Below are 24,283 nucleotides of genomic sequence, written 5' to 3' on the forward strand. Positions count from 1 at the left end.
CTCTGTCACCCAGACTGAAGTGCAGTGGCACAACCTCAGCTCACTGCAATCTCCACCTCCAGAGTTCAAGTGAATATCCTGCCTCAGCCTCTCAAATAGCTGAGATTACAGGTATACACCACCACACCAGCTAATTTATTGGTTTTTTGTTTGTTTGTTTGTTTTGAGACTACTTTTTTTTTTTTTTTTTTTTTGAGACGGAGTCTCGCTCTGTCACCCAGGCTGGAGTGCAGTTGCTCAATCTCGGCTCACTGCAAACTCCGCCTCTCTGGTTCACACCATTGTCCTGCCTCAGCCTCCCAAGTAGCTGGGACCACAGACGCCCACCACCATGCCCGGCTAATTTCTTTTTTTTATTTTTAGTAGAGACGGAGTTTCACCTTGTTAGCCAGGATGGTCTCGATCTCCTGACCTCGTGATCCACCCGCCTTGGCCTCCCAAAGTGCTGGGATTACAGGCATGAGCCACCGCGCCCGGCCAATTTTTTGTATTTTTAATAGAGACGGGGTTTCACCAAGTTGTCCAGGCTGGTCTCGAACTCCTGACCTCAAGTGATCCACCCACCTCAACCTCCCAAAGTGCTGGGATTACAGGCATGAGCCACCACACCTGGCCAGTTTTGGGGTTTCTTTTGTTTTGTTTTGTTTTGTTTTTTGATGCAGAGTTTCTCTGTTGCCCAGGCTGGAGTACAATGGCACAATCTTGACTCACTGCAACCTCCGCCTCCTGGATTCAAGTGATTCTCTGACCTCAGCTTTCTTAGTAGCTGGGATTACAGGCACCTGCCACCATGCCCAGCTATTTTTTGTATTTTTAGTAGAGACAGGGTTTCACCCTGTTGTCCAGGCTGATCTCAAACTCCTGACCTCAAGTGGTCCGCCTGCCTCAGCCTCCCAATGTGCTGGGATTACGGGCATGAGCCACTGCGCCAGCCACTTTTGTATTTCTTTGGTTTCCACTAATGTTCTTTCTTTAGAGGTTACAAGTTTATTTTTTTAATATCCTTTCTTGGAAGTATAGTCAGGTTATTTGAGAAACTGTAGTCATTTTTGATTTTGCTTTTTAATGTTTCCATGTTTCTTTTTCTCTCCTTCATGTGATATTTATATAATACAGTGTAGACCTTTTTCCCCTGTTTAATTCTCTTTTTAGGAAACATCCCTATATACAAAACAGAATCTAGAAGTAGAAACGAACAGGTATATTTAACCAGTTATAACTGTAAGAAGATAGGTGACGTCTCTAAAAAATCTGAGCAAGTACTATTATGATTTATTTAGTAGCCACCTGGCTTTCTTAAGAAAAGGAATGACCAAAGTTGACTTATCATTTTTACTTTTATTTATTTGAATTCATTTTTATTTATTTTGGAGGTGTAGTCTTGCTCTGTCGCCCAGGCGAGAGTGCAGTTGTGGGATCTTGGCTCACTGCAACATCTGCCTCGTGATTCTTCTGCCTCAGCCTCCTGAGTAGCTGGGATTACAGGTGCATGCCACCACACCCGGCTAATTTTGTATTGTTAGTAGAGACAGGGTTTCGCCATGTTGGCCAGGCTGGTCTTGAATTCCTGACCTCAAGTGATCCACCCACCTCGGCCTCCCAAAGTGCTGGGATTACAGGCCTGGGCCACCATGTCTGGCCTGACTTATCATTCTAGTTCCTAGGTTGGGTGGTAGTTCATGGGTGTTTAATTTATTATAATACTACTATGTTTTTCATGTATCTATAAAAACAGTAGCTACTTTGGTCATTTTTGATACTTGAAGTATTCTGTATTCTCTATTATTTAATAAGTTCTGACATACTAGAATAGGCTAGTTTCTGAACAGTAATTTTAATTAAAAGCTATTTATTGTTTTGCCTTCTTTCAGGCTCTATGAAAACTTTTAATTGCATATTAGGACATAATATTTAAACTTTAATATATTAAAAATACAGTTATAAATTCAATAACATTTTAAAAGCTTGTCACATTTCTTTTAACAATTTTTTCTATAGACAATAGAGCTAAAAAGGAAGGATTATTGCAGTGAAATATTGAAGTATTTTATTGCCTAAAACAGATCTTGGAACATACCTCTGAAATAATGCATTTAGTGGGATTTTTAAATTTATATTTTAGAGAATGTTATATAAACACATAATTTTAAAAGCTATTACTTTTCATAGTACTTAAAGTTTCCTGTTAAAACTTATACCTTCTATGTTTTTATAATCAATATATATTTCTTCTACATTACTTCTTAGGTTTCCATATAAAAGAACAACTATAATTTTCATTCATATATAATTTTTTCACTTCCTTTAAGGGAATGGATCCAATTACACGTCAAGTAGGACAACATATTGAAATGGAACCAGAGTGGGAAGCAGCCTTCACACTACAAATGAAATTAACACATGTCATTTCAATGATGCAGGACTGGTGTGCTTCAGATGTGAGTTTCTTCTAGGTGCGGGAGATAGGAGGAAAGTGGAAGAGGGAGGAATAAGCAGAATCCTAAGTAAATTTTGAGGAGACCTAGAGAAAATAGTGGTGATACTTAGTTCATTAAACAGCGTATTTTCCTTCTCCACCTATAAACTCAGTAAAATTTTAAAATTCTACAACCTTAGGAAAAACTTGAAAAATAGAGAAGGAAATAATCCAAATTGTCTCTTCCTAAAGTAACTATCTTTGTTTTTTTTTTTTTTTTCATAATCCCTTCTAGACTTTGAGAATATAAAAATGGTAGTTTGTAAATTTATTCAAAAATAAAATTTTATTATTGGTACATTTGTCCTAGGTCTTAAAATTATTTTGGCCTTCCTTGGCGATAAAGTCTAGATGAGAGCCTGTATACGTTATGAGGTTAGAGAAGGTTTCTGTAAGGTCTGAACAATGTGTAAAAGTTAATGTAACAAAGAGTAAATGATATTCGTGACTGAGAAGACAGCTGCATTATAGTCTGTGATGACAGGGACTAGGGTAGTCCTAGGAGCTATTGAAAGGTCTGTGGTTGGAGCATAGAAGTAGAGAACAGAGATTTGGGCACAGGAGTGATTTTTCAGGGCCTTGGCCATGTAAAGAAGTTTTTAATATAATTCTTTTTTTTTTTTTTTTTTTTTTTTGAGACACGGCTCACTCTTGCCCAGGCTAGAGTGCAGTGGTGCAATCTTGGCTCACTGCAGCCTCGACCTCCCCGGGCTTAGGTGATCCTCCCACCTCAGCTTCCCGAGTAACTGGGACAACAGGCTCTCACCACCACACCTGGCTAATTTTTCTATTTTTTGTAGAGACATGGTTTCGCCATGTTGCCCAGGCTGGTCTTGAATTCCTGGGCTCAAGTGATCTGCTTGCCTCGGCCTCCCAAAGTTTTGGAATTACAGGCGTGAGTCACCACACTCAGCCTGCATTTTATTTGAATTGAAGTGGGAAGCCTTCAGAGATTACCATCTCTATTAAATTCCCTGCTTCAACTCTTGCCTCCTTTATTCATTCTCCATACAGTGACATGATTCAATTTACATGTTTTTTTTTAAATTGCTCTGTATGGAGAATGGATGAAGGGAGCAAGAGTCAAAGCAGGAATTTAATAGAGAGATGCTTGGCAATGCCTTAGAGTTACTAGAGATACAGAAAAGTAGCAAGTTTTGAGAGAAACTTAGAAGATGAAGTTACCAGCTTGGTAATAGGTTGGACAATGGGGAATGGGGGAAAGGAGGGTACTGGAATAACTTCTAGATTTCTGTACTATATGGGTAAATGTATCATTCACTGAGATGGCGGACATTGGAAGAGGGACCAAGTTTGGGAGGGAGAATTGAGTTTGGTTTTGCCCATATTGTTATTTGAGGTACTTACTTATTGAATTTGAGGTGCTTATTCAATGTTGTAGAAACTCAACCTTTTGAGTAGCTTACAGAAAAACCCTCTTTTTTAGGAAAAAGTGTTAATTGAAGCTTACAAGAAATGTCTCGCTGTACTGATGCAGTGTCATGGTGGTTATACTGATGGTGAACAACCTATCACACTAAGCATTTGTGGACATTCAGTGGAAACTATCAGATACTGTGTTTCCCAAGAAAAAGTTAGCATTCATCTCCCAGTTTCTCGCTTACTTGCAGGTAAAGCGTTTCCCCTAAAATAAAACCCTAAAATTATCTTTTAAATTGTTGTTTGTGGTTAATATCTGTGAATACTTTGTGCCAGACGTTATTCTATGATTTCTACATCATTAACTTATCCAATCATCACATCGTCCTGTGAAGTAGGTATTATTATTAAGCTTCCTTCACAGATGGGAAGACAGAGGCATAGAGAGTGACTTGCTTAGTAAGTCACACGACAAGAAAGAATCAGTTGGCATTATGAGGAAGTTTGGCACCAAAGGCCATGTTTATAGCTGTTATACCGTAGTACTTCTTTAGACTTAACTACAGATACCACATGTTTTATCATTTCACCGAATCCAGCTTCACGGTCTGTGTTGTTAACATTCAAATTAATCTGTCATTTAAGCAATTGCTAATCACTTGAAGCCACCCTACGTTTTCTCTTCTTTTTTTCTCTCCCTCTGAGCTGTTTCGTATATTTATTAATAGCCTTTTATGCAACAGGTCAAGAACAAGGCCATAATGGGGTGATAATTCTTTTAATTTCAAGTAGTTGATTTATAAGCCACTTGTAATTAATTGCTGGAATGTCTGAAGCTGCCATCTTACGTGGCCAAAGTCTTTAAATATGTACTTATCCATCTCTGCAGACTCATTTCAGTACAGCTTTCATATTTCTTGATTCTAGGTATTCTTATCTTGTTCACACACTGTTGTTTTCTTTAGTTCCATTTTAACTCAGAACAGAAAGAAATTTTGAAGGTATTTTTACTCATTGTAAAATATGTAGTTTATGTTAAGTTTGTGGCTCAGTAGCTTAATGTGATGTGAGGGTGTGTTTTTTGTTTTGTTTTGTTTTTTTCTGGAGGAGATTTTGGAGAATTTGTTTCATTTCTTCCTTAAATGTTTGACAGAATTCACCAGTGAAGTCATCTCATCTGATGCTTTAGTTTTTGGAAGGTTACTAATTACTGACTCAATTTCTTTAATAAATATGGGCCTGTTTAGGTTATCTGTTTCTCCTTGTGTGAGTTTTGGTAGTTTGGTAGTTTGGTAGATCGTTTTTGGTAGAAAACGATCTTTTTGGTAGAAAACGATCTTTTCCTTGAAAGATCAATTCTTTCAAGGAATTGATCCGTTTCATCTAAGTTATCAGATTTGTGGGCCTTGAGTTATTAATATTCCTTTGTTATCCTTTTAATGTACATGGGATCAGTAGTAATGATTCCTCTTTCATTCTGAAGGCATTTTTTTTCGTTGTTCTGAGACCTATCACATTATCCCACTGATAGACCCTTGCCGTGGGTATATTATTGAAGTCATGGTAATTTAAGATAATTACTTACTGTGAGACTTATAAAGTTGTTATTCCTAGACATATGAATATTAAAATGGTACAATAGACCATTACCTAGAATGAAATCATGATCGTAAGAAGAAATCTCTCTTATTTCTATAACTTATTCAGGCCCAGTTTTGTTGTAAGTGTTTTGAGCAACTGAACTGTCGATCCTCAACACAAGCAATTAATGGCATGGTGTTGTGGAAAAGTACTGGATAGAAGGCAAGAAAGTGAGGCATGCATGGGGACGTAGCACACAGGCGCAGTGCGGCATGCCCTGCGCATGCGATTAAAAAAAAAAAAAAGCAAGAAAGTGAGTAGTGAGTCCTGTCTCCAACTGAGCCACTGGTCTCTTCTGCCTTTAAAAATCTGAGTGAGACTCTGTCTCAAAAAAAAAAAAAAAAAAAATCTAATTTTATGGGAGGAAGCTAATGCTGATAGTTACCTACAGTGAAAAAAGTCGATACTCTAAAAATGTACTAATTTCTGCCTAGGTTTTTGCCTCCCTCAAAGCTGTTGTGTGAACATTTTTGAGTATTCATTTTCTTATATTTGATAAACCTTAGCCTAACTGCTTATAATCTAATTGGAAATCTAAGTAAACCTACACAAAACAGTTCTTGGACAGTTTGAAGCAAGTGCTAATGGAGTTTGAGCAGTAAATGTTGAGAATAAACTATTAGAATGGCATTAGTAGTGCAAGTTTTCCTAGATGAAGAAAGCCTCAAACCAGGCTTGAGTAAGGGCCAGTATATATTGATAAGACTTTAAAGGGTGTCCTCTGTTTAAGCAATAGCATAAACAGAACACATTGAGAATGAACTGAAGGCCAGGTGTGGTGGCTCATGCCTATAATCCCAGCACTTTGGGAGGCCGAGGCCAGCAGATCACCTGAGATCAGGAGTTCGAGACCAGCCCGGCCAACATGGCAAAACCCCGTCTCTACTAAAACTAAAAAAATTAACTGGGCATGGTGGAGTGTGCCTGTAGTCCCAGCTGCTCTGCTTGGGAGGCCAAGGCAGGAGAATCGCTTGAACCTGGGAGGCGGAGGTTGCAGTCAGCCAGGATCCCTTGAGGTTAGAAACTAAGGAGGCTTTGATCCTAAATCGGAAGTTCTGGGGAACTTAATTCAAAGGTCAGTATCAGTGAGGACCGTGATTCCAGGGCCAGTTTCTCCATTCAGTGGCTAGAAGGATCTCTCACTGCTCTACTTTAAATGGGAACAAACTCCATGGCCCAGTGAAATACAACTCTTAAAGCTGGCATAATGTATATATAAATTGTTTTGATAGCTTTTAAAATGTCATCAGTGTATATTAGTACATACAACTAAGACTAGTTCTAAGTGTACCTTTGATAACAGATTCATGAGAAGCATTAAAAAGCCTCTACTAGCCGGGCGTGGGGGCGGGCACCTGTGGTCCCAGCTCCTCGGGAGGCTGAGGCAGGAGAATGGTGTGAATCTGAGAGGCAGAGCTTGCAGTGAGCCGAGATCGTGCCACTGCACTCCAGCTGGGCGACAGAGTGAGACTCCATCTCAAAAAAGCAATAATAATAATAATAAGCCTCTTAGGAATATAGTTCATTTTATATCTTAATTGGTAATTTGATAGGTTCGTAAAGAGAAAAGAAATCAGATGTAAAGTTGAGTGAATATTTAGGGTATTTTTCCTAAATGATTTTTACTGATAGAAATACTGTTTTTTGTTTCTTTCATGCAGGTTTACATGTATTATTAAGCAAAAGTGAAGTGGCGTATAAATTTCCAGAGCTCCTACCTCTAGTAAGTGGTGCTAACATTTAAAAGTGAATACCTATTTATTATGTTCCTTGTATTTGAAATCACTTTGAAACACGTTTTTAGTTTGGGTTCTCCAGAGGAACAGAACCAGTAAGATATTTGTGTGTGTGTGTGTGTGTGTGTGTGCGCGCGCATATACATACTTACACACACACACACACACAGGGAGAGGGAGAGAGAGAGATTTGTTGTAAGGAACTGGCTCATGAAATTACGGGGGCTGAAATCTGGCAAGTCTGAAATCTTCAGGGGAGCCTAGCAGACTGGAGAGACCCAGGGAAGAGTTGATGTTGCATTCTTGAGTATAGTGGCTGTTACAAAGGCAGAATTTCTTCTTCCATGGGGGATGTCAGTCCTTTCTCAAGGCCTTCAACTGAATTGATGAAGCCCACCCATGTTTGGAGGGTAATCTGCTTTGCTCAGAGTCTACGATTTGTTTTTTTGTTGTTTTTTGTTTTTGTTTTTGTTTTTGTTTTTGTTTTAGACAGAGTCTCACTCTGTCACCCAGGCTGGAATGCAGTGGCATGATCTTGGCTTACTGCAACCTCTGCCTCCCTGGTTCAAGGGATTCTTCTGCCTCAGCCTCCCGAGAAGCTGGGAATACAGGCACCTGCCACCACTCCCAGCTAATTTTTGTATTTTTAGTAGAGACAGGGTTTCACCATGTTGCCCAGACTAGTCTCGAACCCCTGATCTCAGGTGATCCACCTGCCTCAGCCTCCCGAAGTGCTGGGATTACAGGCATGAGCCACCATGCCCAGCCAGTCTATGATTTAAATGTTAATCATGTGTAAAAAATACCTTCATAGCAACATTAGATTGATGTTGACCATAAATGGTATACCATAGCCTTGCTAAGTTGATACATAAAACTGACCATCACACAAACGTATCTTAATTAAAATAAATAAGGCTGGGCACAGTGGTCCACACCTGTAATCGCAGCACTTTGGGAGGCTGAGGTGGATGGATCACCTGAGGTCAGGAGTTTAAGACCAACCTAGCCAACATGGCAAGTCCCCATCTCTACTAAAAATACAAAAATTGGCCAGGCATGTTGGCTCATGCCTGTAATCCCAGCTACTTGGGACCCTGAGGCGAGAGAATCTCTTGAACCTGGGAGACCGGGATCGCACCACTGCACTACCCCCTGGGTGACAGTAAGACTCTGTCTCAAAATGATAATAATAATAATTTATATTGTGTTTTATAAAAGCGTTTATCCCTGTCGACCAAACTTCTTTCTAGAACTGATTTTATGTGTGTGGTTTTTTTGTTTTCTGTTTATTTTTTGTATATATAGAGTGAGCTTAGCCCACCCATGTTGATAGAACACCCTCTTAGATGTCTTGTTTTATGTGCCCAAGTACATGCTGGAATGTGGAGAAGAAATGGGTTCTCTCTAGTAAACCAGGTAAGTGTTCTAATTCTATGAAGAGTTTTCGTTCCATTCTTGGCTTCTGTGAAGGTTGTAATTTTCAGTGGACTTAGTGAAAGCTGAGGATCTATATTAAAATTGTTTGAAAAGATTAGTGATAAAAGTTTCTTAAAACTTTTATTCATAGTTTGTCAAGAAATAATATAAAAAGTAGAAATGAACAACAGTGGTCATGATTTTTACTTGAAATAATTTTTTAGAACAAAGTTGGATATTAAAAAACAAAAATCCAGATTTTATCTATTTAAATTAAATTGAATTAAAAGATAAAGTCCTTTTAATATAGCTGTAAAGTTGAGGTTTGACTTTTTATACACCTCACATAGGCTTGGAATGAATTTTTTTTTTTTTTTTTTTTTTTTTTTCAAGATCAGACAAGATCTGGCACATTTGAGGTGGTATAGCTGTAAACAGATTTTTTTTTCTCCTGTTTTTGGTAGCTCCTAACCTTCCTGAGACCACAACCTTTTACTTTATTCGGAGACCCAGCAAGTTAGCTGCAAAATGTGAACCATATCATGACCACTGTAATGTGAAAATCTGTAATTAATTAATCTATACTAAGATAGTTGTTAGAAAAACCACATCACACACATGCACACATTCTTGTACAAACTTGTGCTTTTGGGAAAGGATTGGGAGAGAGAGAGCCTGAACCAATAAAAACTATTTACTCAATATAATTACTTATTTTTTTAGATTTATTACTACCATAATGTGAAATGCAGACGCGAGATGTTTGACAAGGATATAGTAATGCTTCAGGTAATGAATTAAAAGCATTGAACTTAAAGGTTGTGGGGAATCTTTGCTTCTTGTTATTTCCATAGAAGTGAGTCACTTGTTGATGACTCCCAAATCTATAACTCCAGCCTAGCCCTATCTCCTAACCTCCAAACTCACATGGCTAACAGCTGTTAGATCATTCCCATCTGTATTTCCTAGACACACTTCAGATTAAATGTGTTCAAAATAACTCCTCATATTTCCTCCATACCTTCTTCCTGTCTTCAGTTCCCTACCTTGGTGAATTGTTCCACAGTCTAACTAGTTGCTAAAGTCATTTACCTGAAAGCCATCCTTTCTTCCTTGTCCTCTGGTTCTTTAACTAATGTTAAACCTCTTAGTTTAAACCCCTTAAACTAATTTTCAAGGACTGTGATACTTAAAGTACATTGAAGTTCCCTGAATTTGCCATATTCTCATACATCTTAAACTCTGCATATTTCTTTTCCTCCCTAAGTTACCCACCCCTTCCTTTTCCATTTACCTAGCTAACTTATTTTCCTGCTTGTCTTTGTGTTTACTTTAGCATTACTTCCTCCAGGATGCCTTCCCTGACACACTAAAACTTGGCTACGTGTCCCTTTTGTGAGGACCCTAGCATGGTATTTAACCCTGCCATAGCAATCACAACCTGGATTGTGATTACTGTTTACTCTTCAGCATCCTACCCCCACCCCACCAAACCATGGCAGTTATATCTTGTTTCTTTTTTTGTCCCTTTGGCCTTGCATAGTGCTTGTCACATAGTAGTTGTTCTCTGTTACTGCTGAATGGATTTAGTCATTATAGAAAAATAAAGCTGGCCAGGTACGGAGGCTCACAGCTGTAATCCCAGCCTTTTGGGAGGCTGAGGCGGGTGGATCACCTGAGGTCAGGAGATTGAGTCCAGCCTGGCCAACATGGCGAAACCCTGTCTCTACTAAAATTACAAAAATTAGCCTGGCGCAGTGTCATGCGCCTGTAGTCCCAGCTACTTGGGAGGCCGAGGCAGGAGAACCACTTAAACCTGGGAGGCGGAGGTTGCGATGAGCTGAGATCACTCTGCTGGACTCCAACCTGGGCGACAGAGTGAGACTTCATAAATAAAGTAAAAAAAAGTGTATTTCAAAAAAGTTTTAGTTCAGAACAAAATCTAGGTTGATTTATAATTTATACAAATGGAATTAAAAGAGAATTGAAACTAATATTTAAAAGCTGTCACTTCAGTTAGTATAATGCTTACCAGAAAAAAATAGGTTAGGAGATCTTGATAATAATTTAATATGATCGATATTTTTAAAATACTAGAAGGTTAATTAATCTGCCACATTTCCGAGTTCAAACAGTGATCAGTGAATGCCAAAATAAAATTTTGGCACTGAATTCATAGGAATACAATTATTTCAAAGCATTAGAAGGAAAGAGAACTCATAGTCCGTATTACTGTGCTGGATGGGCTTAGGTTTGGGGCTTGTGTGTTTGTATTTTGTTTTACCAATTTAGATCCTTTCCACACTTGTCTGCTACCACAAGTAGGGATTGAGGTTAAATGAGTTTTCGTCTTTTATTGGGATTGGTGAACTTTTTAGGATTGGTAAACTGCTTTCTCTTGTGCAAGCCAAACTATCTCTAATTGTTTCAATAGTGGCCCCTTTGACCTTCCTCTTTTCCTTTATCTCAAACGTTAAAAAAAAAAAAAAAAAAAAGACAGGTGTCTCCATGATGGATCCAAATCATTTCCTGATGATCATGCTCAGCCGCTTTGAACTTTATCAGATTTTCAGTACTCCAGACTATGGAAAAAGATTTAGTTCTGAGATTACCCATAAGGTAAGAACGTGTTTTATGAAACTACAACACATTGCTAAAGAAGCATCTTTCCTCCTTTCTGGATGTGTTAATCCTTTGAGATTATACAATATGCCTATTCTTATCTCTGAACTTTATCTTCCCTCACTCGTTATAGGACGTTGTTCAGCAGAACAATACTCTAATAGAAGAAATGCTATACCTCATTATAATGCTTGTTGGTAAGTTTAAATTGAGGCATTTAATAAATTGCACTGACGTTTATAGTAGCAAATAGTTTGGAATTTCTGGCCTGTGTTTCCCTTGTTTTGAGAGGATACTCAGTCTTAGGGGAAGAGAATTGGAATATTTCTCTTTTTCTCCCCTCTGGTTACTGTAATATTGAAAGTAACAGTGCTTTGGAAGAAGGAGAAAATACAACTACTGAAGCAGAATAAACTGGAAGACTGTATGTTGCAAGGTGGTGGCGGGGGGATTAGGGGACAGGAGAATTTAGCAAGCAAGGAATAGGATATTTAAAATCTATTTACTCTTGATTTATATCTTAACTATGTTTCTCTCCATGGGTTTGTGGTACAAAAGTATCTTCTTGACTTCAGATACAATAATTCCAAGCTGAAGGAGACCTACGGCTAATAGATGTGGATTTCTTTCCTTATTACCTATATTTTCAGTCCTTTACTACTGTTTTAGACCGCCCATAGTCCACAGAGCAGAGAATCCTGGCTACTGTCAGGAAATTATACCAATGAAGAAGGTCTCCAAAGTTGATATTTTGTTTGCCACTAGATAGAAGGGGAAAGGAAGGCTCTCCCTCCTTGCTGCCACAAGGAGAATGGGGTAAATGCAGTTTCCTTGACCACATTTAATCCCTTCCCACATATCTGATCCCATTCTTCGGCAACAAGAGCTCTCTCCACTGCCTAAAGCCTGCCCTCATGTGTTGGGTCTGAGACACAGAAGCATGGTCAGGAGCTGCTCTCTCCCTGGCTTATTGCCAGAACAGTCCTTACTTTCCCATTGCTCAGACAGACTTAGAGAAATATAACATGCTGCATGAATTGTAAGTATATATCACAAAAGTATTGTGATTATGTTAAATGTATGTATATATACTTTTTCATTTTTGACAGGAGAGAGATTTAGTCCTGGAGTTGGACAGGTAAATGCTACAGATGAAACCAAGCGAGAGATTATCCATCAGTTGAGTATCAAGCCTATGGCTCATAGTGAATTGGTAAAGTCTTTACCTGAAGATGTAAGTACCTACATTTCTAAAAAGAAAACTGTAGAAACTTTTCCCTATCAGTCTGGAAGCTATAGGTTTACTTCTATATACCTTTCTCATAATTGTAAAATCTACTATCATGGGATGTGTATAATTCCAGTCACTCTTATTATAAATAATTAGAAGAGCATAGGAGTAGAAAACAGAATAGTAGGCCAGGCGCGGTGGCTCATGCCTGTAATCCCAGCACTTTGGGAGGCCGAGGTGGGTGGATCACGAGGTCAGGAGATAGGGACCATCCTGGCTAACACAATGAAACCCCGTCTCTACTAAAAATACAAAAAAATTAGCCGGGCGTGGTGGCAGGCGCCTGTAGTCCCAGCTACTCGGGAGGTTGAGGCAGGAGAATGGCATGAACCTGGGAGGTGGAGCTTGCAGTGAGCCAAGATGGCGCCAGCTGGACTCCAGCCTGGGTGACAGAGCAAGACTCTGACTCAAAAAAAAAAAAAAAGAATAGTAATAGAATCTTTTCTTTTCCAATAAAGCCTTGAAGAAGATAAGGGCACTAAACAAAAAGTAAGCCCAAACCTCAGAACTAATGTTTGTACCCCATAGAAAGAGATCATTATAGAGTCTTTAGTACAAAGTTGCTATGGGTATGGATAATGCTTTATAACCTAGTGTATTGAGGAAGGGAGTCAGAAGTACCTACTCACCTATGTTGAGTAGAATAAATAATGTTTTCCTAAGCTTTTTCCTTTTTGGCCTCCAGAGAGTCTTCTTAATGATGAGCCCTTGTTTCATTTTAGTGAATGTAAAATAATAGTGACAAAGACATTCGTAGGTTAAATTGTAACTGTTTTTCCTTCCAGGGGTGATAAGTTCCCCAGCAACCTATATTTCAGCCATGGGGCTTTTCAGAAACTCAACCCCTTATAATTGAGAAGGGACTTTATTTTCATTGAGGCTTTTCAAAATGTTTGCCCTAATTTGAAACATAGATCAAAACTTTCAACCTTAACATTTATTTTTCTGAGATTTCAACCTGTCTTATCTTTGTTGCATAGTAATACTTTTAAACTTTGTATTATAAATATTTCAAACATCTATAGATATTAAAAAATGTAGTTTAACAAACCCATCACCAGCTTCAACAGAGGCCAGTCTGGTTTCATCTATACCCCAACCACTAACCTCTGTGCCCCACTGTATTATTTCCTAGAGAATATTGGATTTACCATTTCGTCTATAAATAGGACTGTATGTATCTAAAACAGTGATTCCTCAACTGAGGACAATTTTGCCCCCCAGGGGACATCTCTGAATGTCACTACTCAGGATGGGGTGTGGGGTGCTACTGGTATCTAGTGGGTAGAGGCCAGGGATACTGCTAAACATCCTGCAATACCCAGGACAACCCCCCTACAGCATAACCTGATCTGAATGTCAGTCATGCTGAGGTTGAAAAACTCTGATCGAGAAAATGAGGACTCTTAAAAAAACCCTATCTTTATATTATCACACTTTTAAAAACAATAATTTATGTATCTCTCTCTCTAAATAAATATATATAGAGAGAGAGAGACAGAGTCTGGCTGTGTCGCCCATGCTGGAGTGCAATGGCACGATCTTGGCTTACTACAACCCCTGCCTCCCGACTTCAAGCGATTCTCATGCCTCAGTCTCCCAGGCAGCTAGGATTATAGGCGCACACCACCACGTCTGGCCAAATGATGAATAATTTCTTAATGTCACTAAATAGCTAGTCAAGATAAAAATTACTTGTACCACTTTAATGCAGGAAGTGAATCCCAAGTTGTTCAATTAGGAAGCAGTTATAATTTAGCCTAAACTTTAAGGAACAATAAAATTTCAAAAAGGCATTTTTAAAGTGGTTTAAGCCTTATATAAGGTGATTGTCGGCTGGGCACAGTGGCTCACGCCTGTAATCCCAACACTTTGGGAGACCAAGGTGGGCAAATCACAAAGTCAGGAGTTCAAGACCAGCCTGGCCAACATAGTGAAACCCCATCTCTACTAAAAAAAAATAAAAATAAAAAAATTAGCCAGGTGTGGTGGCAGGCGCCTGTAATCCCAGCTACTTGGTAGGCTGAGGCAGGAGAATTGCTTGAACCTGGAAGGCGGAGTTTGCAGTGAGCCAAGATCACACCATTGCACTCCAACCTGGGTAACAATGCAAGACTCCATCTCAAAAAAATAAAAAATAAAGTGATTGTAACTGCATTTCCCAAACATTTTAAAGAATTATTTATTCACAGAACTCCTATTAATATCTTGTCGTGATTGAGATACGATTTGGGAAGTGCTGTTGTACTGAAAATAGACAAGAAATTAGTGCAGCTGTTTTATAAAATACCAGAAGTATTTTACATAAATTTTTAAAAATGTTTTATATAGTTTGTGTTTTCATTTAATTATTTTAGAAAGCTCTTACCTTGATTCCATATGGTAGTGACTTTTTAAAAATCATAAAGTTTTATCTATTTTATGTATTTAAAAATAATACATCAATTTGAATGAACATCAGCTTACCAAGTAAGTGTGTCTAGTTTTGTATAAATCATTGTGTTTGCTATGGAATCCTCATCTGTGAAAATGGAGATAAGGTATATCTACCTTAGGTTGTTATGAGGGTCAATGAGATAAAACGCAATGCTCAGAGTGCTAGTAGTTATTATTAACATGAAACACACTTGTGTCCTGTACCTTTAGGAGAACAAGGAGACTGGCATGGAGAGTGTAATTGAAGCAGTTGCCCATTTCAAGTGAGTTTACTTCCTATTATTTCACATTCTTTTTTACTTTTCCAGTACATTCATTTTTCTTAGAGTGTTTTCTTTGATGCAACTGAGAATGAAGTTGCAGCTTTCAGAGAGTGACAGACATTTTCAAATTATAGCTCTGAATTAGATCTCTCACTGACATTTCACTTTTCTGATCTCACCCTGTACTCAGCAACGTAAAGTGACATTGTGAAGGTTTTCATCATATTCAGAATAGGTGTTCATAGCTGATGGTTTCAAATAGTAAAAATTAACCTCAGCAGTGATCTAAGTAAATGCATTGTAGTTTCTTAAAACTGCTTTCTTTGTTTTTATTTGAATGTGCGCTCTAAATTGTGGGATAGCCTCTCAATGCTGCTTTCTCCAGTGTCCACCGTCTTCCCCAGTCAATAAACTGGTTTATACCCTTAAAGATATTGAGGCAGTTTCTGAAGCCTGTTTTTTCTTTACTTCCTACCCCAATGACAATGTATTCATTTTTTTTTTTTTTTTTTTTTTTTTGAGACGGAGTCTGGCTCTGTCGCCCAGGCTGGAGTGCGGTGGCCGGATCTCAGCTCACTGCAAGCTCCGCCTCCCGGGTTTACGCCATTCTCCTGCCTCCGCCTCCCAAGTAGCTGGGACTACAGGCGCCCGCCTCGTCGCCCGGCTAGTTTTTTGTATTCTTTAGTAGAGACGGGGTTTCACCGTATTAGCCAGGGTGGTCTTGATCTCCTGACCTTGTGATCCGCCCGTCTCGGCCTCCCAAAGTGCTGGGATTACAGGCTTGAGCCACCGCGCCCGGCCGACAATGTATTCATTTTTTTAACCCACTATAAATTTTTGAAGATAGTGTTTTTATTTTTTGTTGGTTATAAAGACAATACTTGCTTTTAGAAAAAATATGGAAAAACACAAAGAAAAAATATTACCTATAATCCAACCACTCAGATGATTTCTATTATGTTTGGATGTATATCTTTCTAAATTTTTTTTGTATACTTGGAACACATACTTATAACAAAAAATGAGTTCATTTTATATTTACTATTCTATAACCTTTTTTAAAATTAAATAATGGAATGTTTCCATGTATTTGTGTCTTTGCAGGGGTTTTGTTGTTTTTATTGGGTTCTTTTAGTTTTTACATAATACACTTTGTCAGTACCTATAGGCATACTTCATCCTTTTTCACTTCAGCCTGGGCGACAAAGTGAGACTCAAGTGCAGTGGCATGATCTTGGCCCACTGCAACCTCTGCCTCCTGGGTCCAGGCAGTTCTTCTGCCTCAGCCTCCCAAGTAGCTGGGATTACAGGCACCCCACCACCGCACCCGGCTAATTTTTGTATTTTTAGTAGACATGGGGTTTCGTCGTGTCGACCAGGCTGGTCTCAAACTCCTGACTTCAGATGATCGAGCCCGCCTCGACCTCCCAAAATGCTGAGATTACTGACCTGAGCTATGGCGCCAGGCCCTTTTTCACATCCCTATAGTCATGTACTGTAATGTATCTAACCTCTTCCCTGTAAGTGTAATACATAACTTCCAGATTTTCTCTTATAAACAAATATTGAACATCCTTGTACATACAGCATTAACAAGTGTATCTTTGACTGTGAAAGTGTCTGACGATTAGCTAGATCAGAATGAAAGCTTGTATTACATTTTGATACATAACTCCTAATTGCCTTCCCAAGAAAAGTCTTCAGTTTACACTCTGACTAGTAGTGTATACACGAAGAGTGCCCTGCAACTTTATCAACACTTTAATATGAGCAGTCTTTTAGTACCTTATTTTAATTTGCATTACTCTAGTAACAGGGAAGTTGAGCATCTTTTCATGTGTTTATTGGCCATTTGTTTTTTCATACTTGAATGCATTTTTCTTTATGGTTGTTTGTCCCTATCTTCTTGTTCCAAAAGTATTTTTATAGTATATTAGAAATATCAATTCTTGTTTAATACATCACAGTACTTTCTTCCAGTCTGTCCCTTGTTTTTTAACTTTGTGTCATTTCTGTTTTTAAAACTCTGTCTCATATCTGACTTCTGGGTTTTATAACTTGCTTAGGAAAGTTCTCTAAACCCCAATAGTGTACCTGCTTTTTTCCACTTAATAAAACTTAACACAGAGGTCTTTACATGTGAAAATAGAGAAATTATCATCACTGTTAATGGTGTTCAGTTGTTTGGAGATGTTGTAATTTGTTACTTATTTCCCATTGTTAGACTTTTTAATTGTTGCCACTGCAGTGTCCATTAGGTTCTCTTGTCTAGTTAGGATAAATTCCAAGTGGATGTGCTAAATAAAACCGATGCATGTAAGAACTTGGATTTAGATTGCCAGATCAACCCACTGAAAATAGTTGTAGCTTAACACCCACCAGCAGTATGTGAGAGTTCTGCTTTGTTGTTCTAATATCCAAGACTATCTCATAAATTAGTGTATGGCTTTGGTAATAATAATCTAAGGTCCTTTCTTTCATAGGAAACCTGGATTAACAGGACGAGGCATGTATGAACTGAAACCAGAATGTGCCAAAGAGTTCAACTTGTATTTCTATCACTTTTCAAGGGCAGAACAGTCCAAGGTAATTGGGAAAATTAAAAATGTAGCAGGGAACGGTTGTATTGTTTTTCTTAAGAGATGGGGTTTCACCATGTTGCCCAGGCTAGAGTTCAGTTCACAATGCCATTATAGAGCATTGAGACCTCAAACTGCTGGACTTAAGCAATCCTCCCACCTCAGCCTCTTGAGTAGATGAGATTACAGGCATGCACCACTGTGTCTGGCTTGAATTATTTTTTCCTAAACAACTTTTTATTGCTTTTGCAGCTTGAAAAATGATACATTTTTTTAAAGGGAATTTGGAAAATATATAAAGAAGAAAGTGGAAATTACTTAAAATACCCTCATCTAACATTTTGGAGTTTCCCCCTAGCGTTTTGTGCATACATATATAAGATCTATATAATACATACCTATACATATATGGGTATAGTTTTTCAGAACAGATTTTCAACCTGTATTATAATCAGTTAATCCATTTTATGCACATTTCAGAATTGGTATTATTTAACATGCTTTTTCATAGAGATTCATGAAGCTTTTCTAATCATTCCTAAGTAATTAAATTTTGCCTTTTTGGCGGGGTATGTAATCCCAGCACTTTGGGAGACTGAGGCAAGCAGATCGCTTGAGCTCAAGAGTTCAAGATCAACCTGGCCAACATGGTGAAATCCCACGTCTACTAAAAATACAAATATTAGCCAGGCATGGTGTCATGCACCTCTTGTCCCAGCTACTCGGGAGGCTGAGATAGGAGGATCACTTGAGCCCAGGAGGTCAAGGCTGCAGTGAGCTATGATTGCACCACTGCATTCCAACTTGGGCGATGGGAGTGAGACCCTATCTCAAAAAAAAAAAAAAAAAAAAAAAATCTGCCTTTTAGCAGTCTTCTCTTAAAATGATTTTTCAATAAACAGCATAACAGCATTAAACAAAACTTAAACATAAAGCTTTTATTTAGTTTTTGATGAAGTCATAGAGTTCAAACTTAAATAAGTTTTTTTGGTTTGGGGTTGTACCTGTTTCCCTTCTAATTTGAAGTAATAGAGAACTCATTTGGAGATTCTTTTAGTTAAAAAAAAATAACCTTAATGTATCAGTTTGGGGGAGGACTAGAACATTAAGAATAGAATTTTTTTTTTTTTTTTTTTTTTTGAGATAGGGTTTCACTCTATTACTCGGGCTGGAGTGCAGACCTCGGCTCACTACAGCCTCTGCCTCCCAGGTTCAAGCAATTATCCTGCCCCAGCCTCCCCAGTAGCTGAGATTACAGGTACGTGCCACCATGCCTGGCTAATTTTTGTATTTTTAGTAGAGATGGGGTTTTTGCCTTGTTGGCCAGTCTACTCCTGACCTCAGGTGATCCACCCGTCTTGGCCTCCCAAAGTGCTGGGATTACAGGTGTGAGCTGCCGCACCCCGGCCTCAGTTGTGTTATCCTCTGATTTTAGATTTTCATCCTTGGCCGGACCCAGTGGCTCACACCTGTAATCCCTGCACTTTGGGAGGGCAAGACGGGTGGATCACGTGAGGTCAAGAGTTCAAGACCAGCCTGGCCAACATGGCAAAACCCTGTCTCTACTAAAAATACAAAAATTAGCCAGGCTTGGTGGCGGGTGCCTGTAAATCTCAACTTCTATGGAGGCTGAGGCAGGGAGAATTGCTTGAACCGGAAGGTGGAGGTTGCAGTGAGCTGAGATCATGCCACTACACTCCAGCCTGGGTAACAGAGTGAGACTTCGTCTCAAAAAAAAAAAAAGGCCAGGCACAGTGGCTCACACCTGTAATCCCAGCACTTTGGGAGGCCGAGGTGGGCAGATCACAAGGTCAAGAGTTCAAGACCAGCCTGACCAACATAGTGGAACCCCGTCTCTACTAAAAATGTAAAAATTAGCCGGGTGTGGTGGCGGGCACCTGTAGTCCCAGTTACTTGGAAGGCTGAGGCAGGAGAATCTCTTGAACCTGGGAGTCAGAGGTTGCAGAGAGCCGAGATCGTGCCACTGCACTGCAGCCTGGGTGACACAGTGAGACTCTCAAAAAAAAAAAAAAGAAAAGAAAAGAATACAACAAAGATGGATTTATGTCACCAGTTTTGGATATGTTTTATATTACTAATTCCCTGCCCAAATAACTATTTTTTGTTAGGCAGAAGAAGCTCAACGGAAATTGAAAAGACAAAATAGAGAAGATACAGGTATTTTTAATCTTTCTAAAAATGTCATGCCCCTTTTTTACTTGTTAAACATTATTTTCTATTAACTATGATGATTGTCCTTGGTGGAATGAATATTTAAATGTAAGCTTTCCTAGTGAACAACCTCCTATTCAAAGGAATAATAAATATGCTAACATAGAGATAGTTTGTACTAAGTCTCCTCTGGGTTGATTTTATCTCAGATCTTAAAACCTTTCTAAGGGAAAAGACAGACTTTCTTTTGTACTGCTGCTACTTATGTGGCTCATTTTATGGATTTGACCTTGAGAACGTAAAATAATAGCTTTAAGGTGTGTGTTAATGAATATTTTTGAGTTAAAACTATCAAAAGTAACAAAGGGATAGTTTCTAAAGCATGTTCTGTAAAAGAAACCAATAGGAATAACAACTGTATTTTCAGCACTCCCACCTCCGGTGTTGCCTCCATTCTGCCCTCTGTTTGCAAGCCTGGTTAACATTTTGCAGTCAGATGTCATGCTGTGCATCATGGGAACAATTCTGCAATGGGCTGTGGAACATAATGGATATGCCTGGTCAGAGTCCATGCTGCAAAGGGTAGGTTTGAAGACATTTATTATTTATATTTTAGTATTTTATAGTACAAGCAAAATATTCTTATCTGTATCTATACAGAGGAAAATGAGGCCGAAACATATTGTGTTTTCCTAACTTGAATATATTGTTACTGCTTTTGCGTCTGACAGTGAAAACAAGTGCTAGATAGATTTTTTATACCACATGGTTGTTATTACCTCAGTCCCACTGGGCAATCATTCTCTCCTTGATTGGTCCTGGTCTTCATATATATGTAGTACTCTGATATTGATGTAATGTGTTATCTTTTATATATGTTTCTAATCTAATTATTTTCCAAAACAAAAAATTTTTTTTTGAATCATCCATATCCTTATTTTGTAGTTGAAGAAACTGGCACTCATAGACTTATGGTCCTTTAGCTAGTTATGTGGCAAGTCTGGAACCTTTTTTGTGTTGTTTTTGTTTTTGTGTTTTTGAGACAGGATCTGGCTCTGTCACCCAGGAAGCTGGAGTGCAGTGGTGCGATCTTGGCTCACTGCAACCTCTGCCTCCTGGGTTCAAGCGATCCCTCCACCTCAGTATCCCAAGTAGCTGGGATTACAGGCATGCATCACAAAACCTGGCTAATTTTTGTATTTTTGGTAGAGACAGAGTTTTGCCATGTTCCCCAGGCTAGTCTTGAACTCTTAGACTCAAGCAATCCTCCCCCTTCGACCTCCCCAAGTATTGGGATTACATGCGTGAGCCACCATGCCCGGCCCCTTGTTTGTATTTTACTTTATAGTTTTAATGTAAGCCATTCTTACATTATCTCATTGAATTCACACAACACCCCATGAATAGATATAACTTTCTTCTCATTGTTAGATGAGGAAGCCAAGTTTCGGTGAGGTTCCATTTACTTCCCATATTGCTCTACTAAGTGATATAACAATTATTCATTAAATAGAATGCCTACTTTATGCCTTATTCCATGCTAAGCACTTTTTTTTTTTTTTTTTTTTTTTTTTTTTTGAGACAGTTTTGCTCTTGTCACCCAGGCTGGAGTACAATGGCGTGATCTCGGCTCACTGCAACCTCTGCCTCCGGGGTTCAAGCAATTCTGCTTCAGCCTCCCGAAGAGTTGGGATTACAGGCGCCTGTCACCACACCCAGCTAATTTTTTGTATTTTTAGTAGAGACAGGGTTTCACCATGTTGGCCAAGCCAGTCTCGAACTCCCAACATCAGGTGATCCACTCGCCTCGGTCTCCCGAAGTGCTAGGGTTACAGACGTGAGCCACCATGCCCGGCCATGCTAAGCACTCTGCATACAGTATTTGTAATCCTCAGAACTCTAGACGGAAACTGTTTTTTTCCAGTGTTAAAGATGATGACATGGACTCAGAGGCATTCCCTGAGGGTATATATTAATAGCTTGAAAGCAGTAAAACCAGGATTCAGATTCAAATTTTGGAGCCCTCCTCAGGAGGCTGAGTAGCTATCATTCTTTCTTTTTGTCTCACTGGCTAAGATGTGTGTATTCTTATAATGCCCTCCTAGTTATAAGCCTATTTAAAGTGTAAAAGCATGGAGCTGTGGTATACTAGCTCATTACTAGTACAGCTGTACTAGCTGTCATGTACTGTCAGCATTACATGAACAAAAGATTTGTGGGAAATAATGGAGAAGAGAGGTGTGAACAATATTTACTTTACATGTACATTTGCTTTATGTCACCTAGTTCTTCCAAGTCTCTGACAACCACAGTCTTCCCTTGTGGAGGGAAAGATGCAGAGACATCACACACATATCTCCTTTAAAAACTGGGGTGTGGGCCGGGTGCAGTGGCTCACCCCTATAATCCTAACACTTTGGGAGGCCGAGGCAGGTGGATCACTTGGGGTTGGGAGTTCAAGACCAGCCTGTACAACATGGTGAAACCCCGTCTCTACTAAAAATACAAAAATTAGCCAATCATCATGGCACATGCCTGTAATCCCAGCTACTCAGGAGGGCTCAGGAGAATCACTTGAAACTGGGAGGCGGAGGTTGCAGTGAGCCGATATTGTGCCACTGCACTCCATCCTGGGCAACAAGGGAGACTCTGTCTCAAAAAACACAGAAAAACTTGGGCATGGGGTAAGAGCAGTAAAAAAACAAATAGGTTAATACACTCTCTTAGAAGTCTGATTGAGAATATTTTGTGAGATGCGTTGAAGGACTATAAAGTTTATAAATGATAAGGCATTAGAGATAAAAGTTTGTCTTTCTCAGATGATGAAGATTTAGTCCTTAGAGAGATTAAACTATGTAGTGTCATAGGGGACACTTTTAGCTTTATACTTACTTGACCACTGATTCTTGGAAGGTTTTTTTAAGCCTGTAGTATAGGTATAGAATAAAACTTACGTATTATGTGAATTGCTGGTCACAGGTGGTGGTAATTTTAGCTTACCCTAAGAATTTGCAATTGAAATTTCTTCCTCATTGAAGTAGAACATTTTGTTTTTCTTGCCAATTATTGTTTAATAGAAAATGAACCTCAGTCTTTTCATTTAATAAAAATTAATACTTCAAGGCCAGGCATGGTGGCTCACACCTTTAATCCCAGCACTTTGGGAGGCCACAGTGGGTGGATCACTTGAGGTCAGGAGTTCGAGACCAGCCTGGCCAACATGGTAAAACCCCATCTGTACTAAAAATACAAAAATTAGCTGGGCATGATGGCACACGCTTGTAATCCCAGCTACTGGGGAGGCTGAGGCAGGAGAATCGCTTGAACCCAGGAGGCAGAGGTTGCAGTGAGCCTGGGTTGACAGGGCGAAACTCCATCTCAAAAAAAAAAAAAAAAAAGAAAATTAGTACTTCAAATTGTTTTTAATTGCATTTAGTACTTAATAGTTTGATTTATCTTTTTCAATAATTCTTTTTTGCTATTTCTTATTAAAATATGTGCTTGGTTTTTTAAATTGTTACTAAAAGTTACAAAACATTTATTCAAGGTGTTACATTTAATTGGAATGGCACTACAAGAAGAAAAACAACATTTAGAGAATGTCACAGAAGAGCATGTAGTAACATTTACCTTCACTCAGAAGATATCAAGTATGTATATATCTTTTTACTAAACTAACTCGATATAAATGATTTTAAGGAATCACTTGGCCGGGCGCGGTGGCTCAAGCCTGTAATCCCTGCACTTTGGGAGGCCGAGACGGGTGGATCACGAGGTCAGGAGATCGAGACCATCCTGGCTAACACGGTGAAACCCCGTCTCTACTAAAAATACAAAAAAAAACTAGCCGGGCGAGGTGGTGGGCGCCTGTAGTCCCAGCTACTCGGGAGGCTGAGGCAGGAGAATGGCGTAAACCCAGGAGGCGGAGCTTGCAGTGAGCTGAGATTCGGCCACTGCAGTCCAGCCTGGGAGACAGAGCGAGACTCCGTCTCAAAAAAAAAAAAAAGAAATCACTTAATAACCTCTTATTTGGTCATATGGATTCTAAAAGAGTAATATTTAATTTAAATATTTGAGGCTATATGTACTCATTTGTGTAGTAAAGGTACTATGTTAAACCCTGTTATATTTTTATAAAAATATCTAGGGCTGAGTTCAAAGTTACAGTCAGCTGTGGTTGACGTAAGATTCTACAGTATTGAAAATAAATAAAAATTATAGGGGATTAGATTGTCATAGTACCACCTCACTTTCTGGCCCAAAAGATG

At 38.9% G+C, this 24,283-nt stretch overlaps 1 protein-coding gene across 6 annotated transcripts in view; it reads left to right on the forward strand.

The window, feature by feature from the left end:
- The window catches only part of UBR2 (ubiquitin protein ligase E3 component n-recognin 2), a 135,140-nt gene that overhangs the window by 74,134 nt on the left and 36,723 nt on the right, over positions 1 to 24,283 (forward strand). For 5 of the 6 annotated variants that reach the window (XM_010369673.2, XM_030928495.1, XM_010369668.2 and 2 more), the window contains 13 exons: positions 2,310 to 2,438; positions 3,924 to 4,107; positions 7,159 to 7,220; positions 8,542 to 8,652; positions 9,376 to 9,441; positions 11,149 to 11,271; positions 11,408 to 11,471; positions 12,384 to 12,508; positions 15,212 to 15,264; positions 17,748 to 17,850; positions 19,973 to 20,021; positions 20,443 to 20,597; positions 23,563 to 23,665. In XM_010369673.2, coding sequence (XP_010367975.1) covers positions 2,310 to 2,438; positions 3,924 to 4,107; positions 7,159 to 7,220; positions 8,542 to 8,652; positions 9,376 to 9,441; positions 11,149 to 11,271; positions 11,408 to 11,471; positions 12,384 to 12,508; positions 15,212 to 15,264; positions 17,748 to 17,850; positions 19,973 to 20,021; positions 20,443 to 20,597; positions 23,563 to 23,665 — 1,327 coding nt within the window. Of the gene's footprint in view, positions 1 to 2,309; positions 2,439 to 3,923; positions 4,108 to 7,158; positions 7,221 to 8,541; positions 8,653 to 9,375; positions 9,442 to 11,148; positions 11,272 to 11,407; positions 11,472 to 12,383; positions 12,509 to 15,211; positions 15,265 to 17,747; positions 17,851 to 19,972; positions 20,022 to 20,442; positions 20,598 to 23,562; positions 23,666 to 24,283 lie in introns of those variants that run through there. The other variant, XR_004056768.1, reaches the window with a different exon arrangement.

Source organism: Rhinopithecus roxellana, chromosome 4, assembly GCF_007565055.1.
Source record: "Rhinopithecus roxellana isolate Shanxi Qingling chromosome 4, ASM756505v1, whole genome shotgun sequence".
In the NCBI taxonomy this organism is placed as follows: domain Eukaryota; kingdom Metazoa; phylum Chordata; class Mammalia; order Primates; family Cercopithecidae; genus Rhinopithecus; species Rhinopithecus roxellana.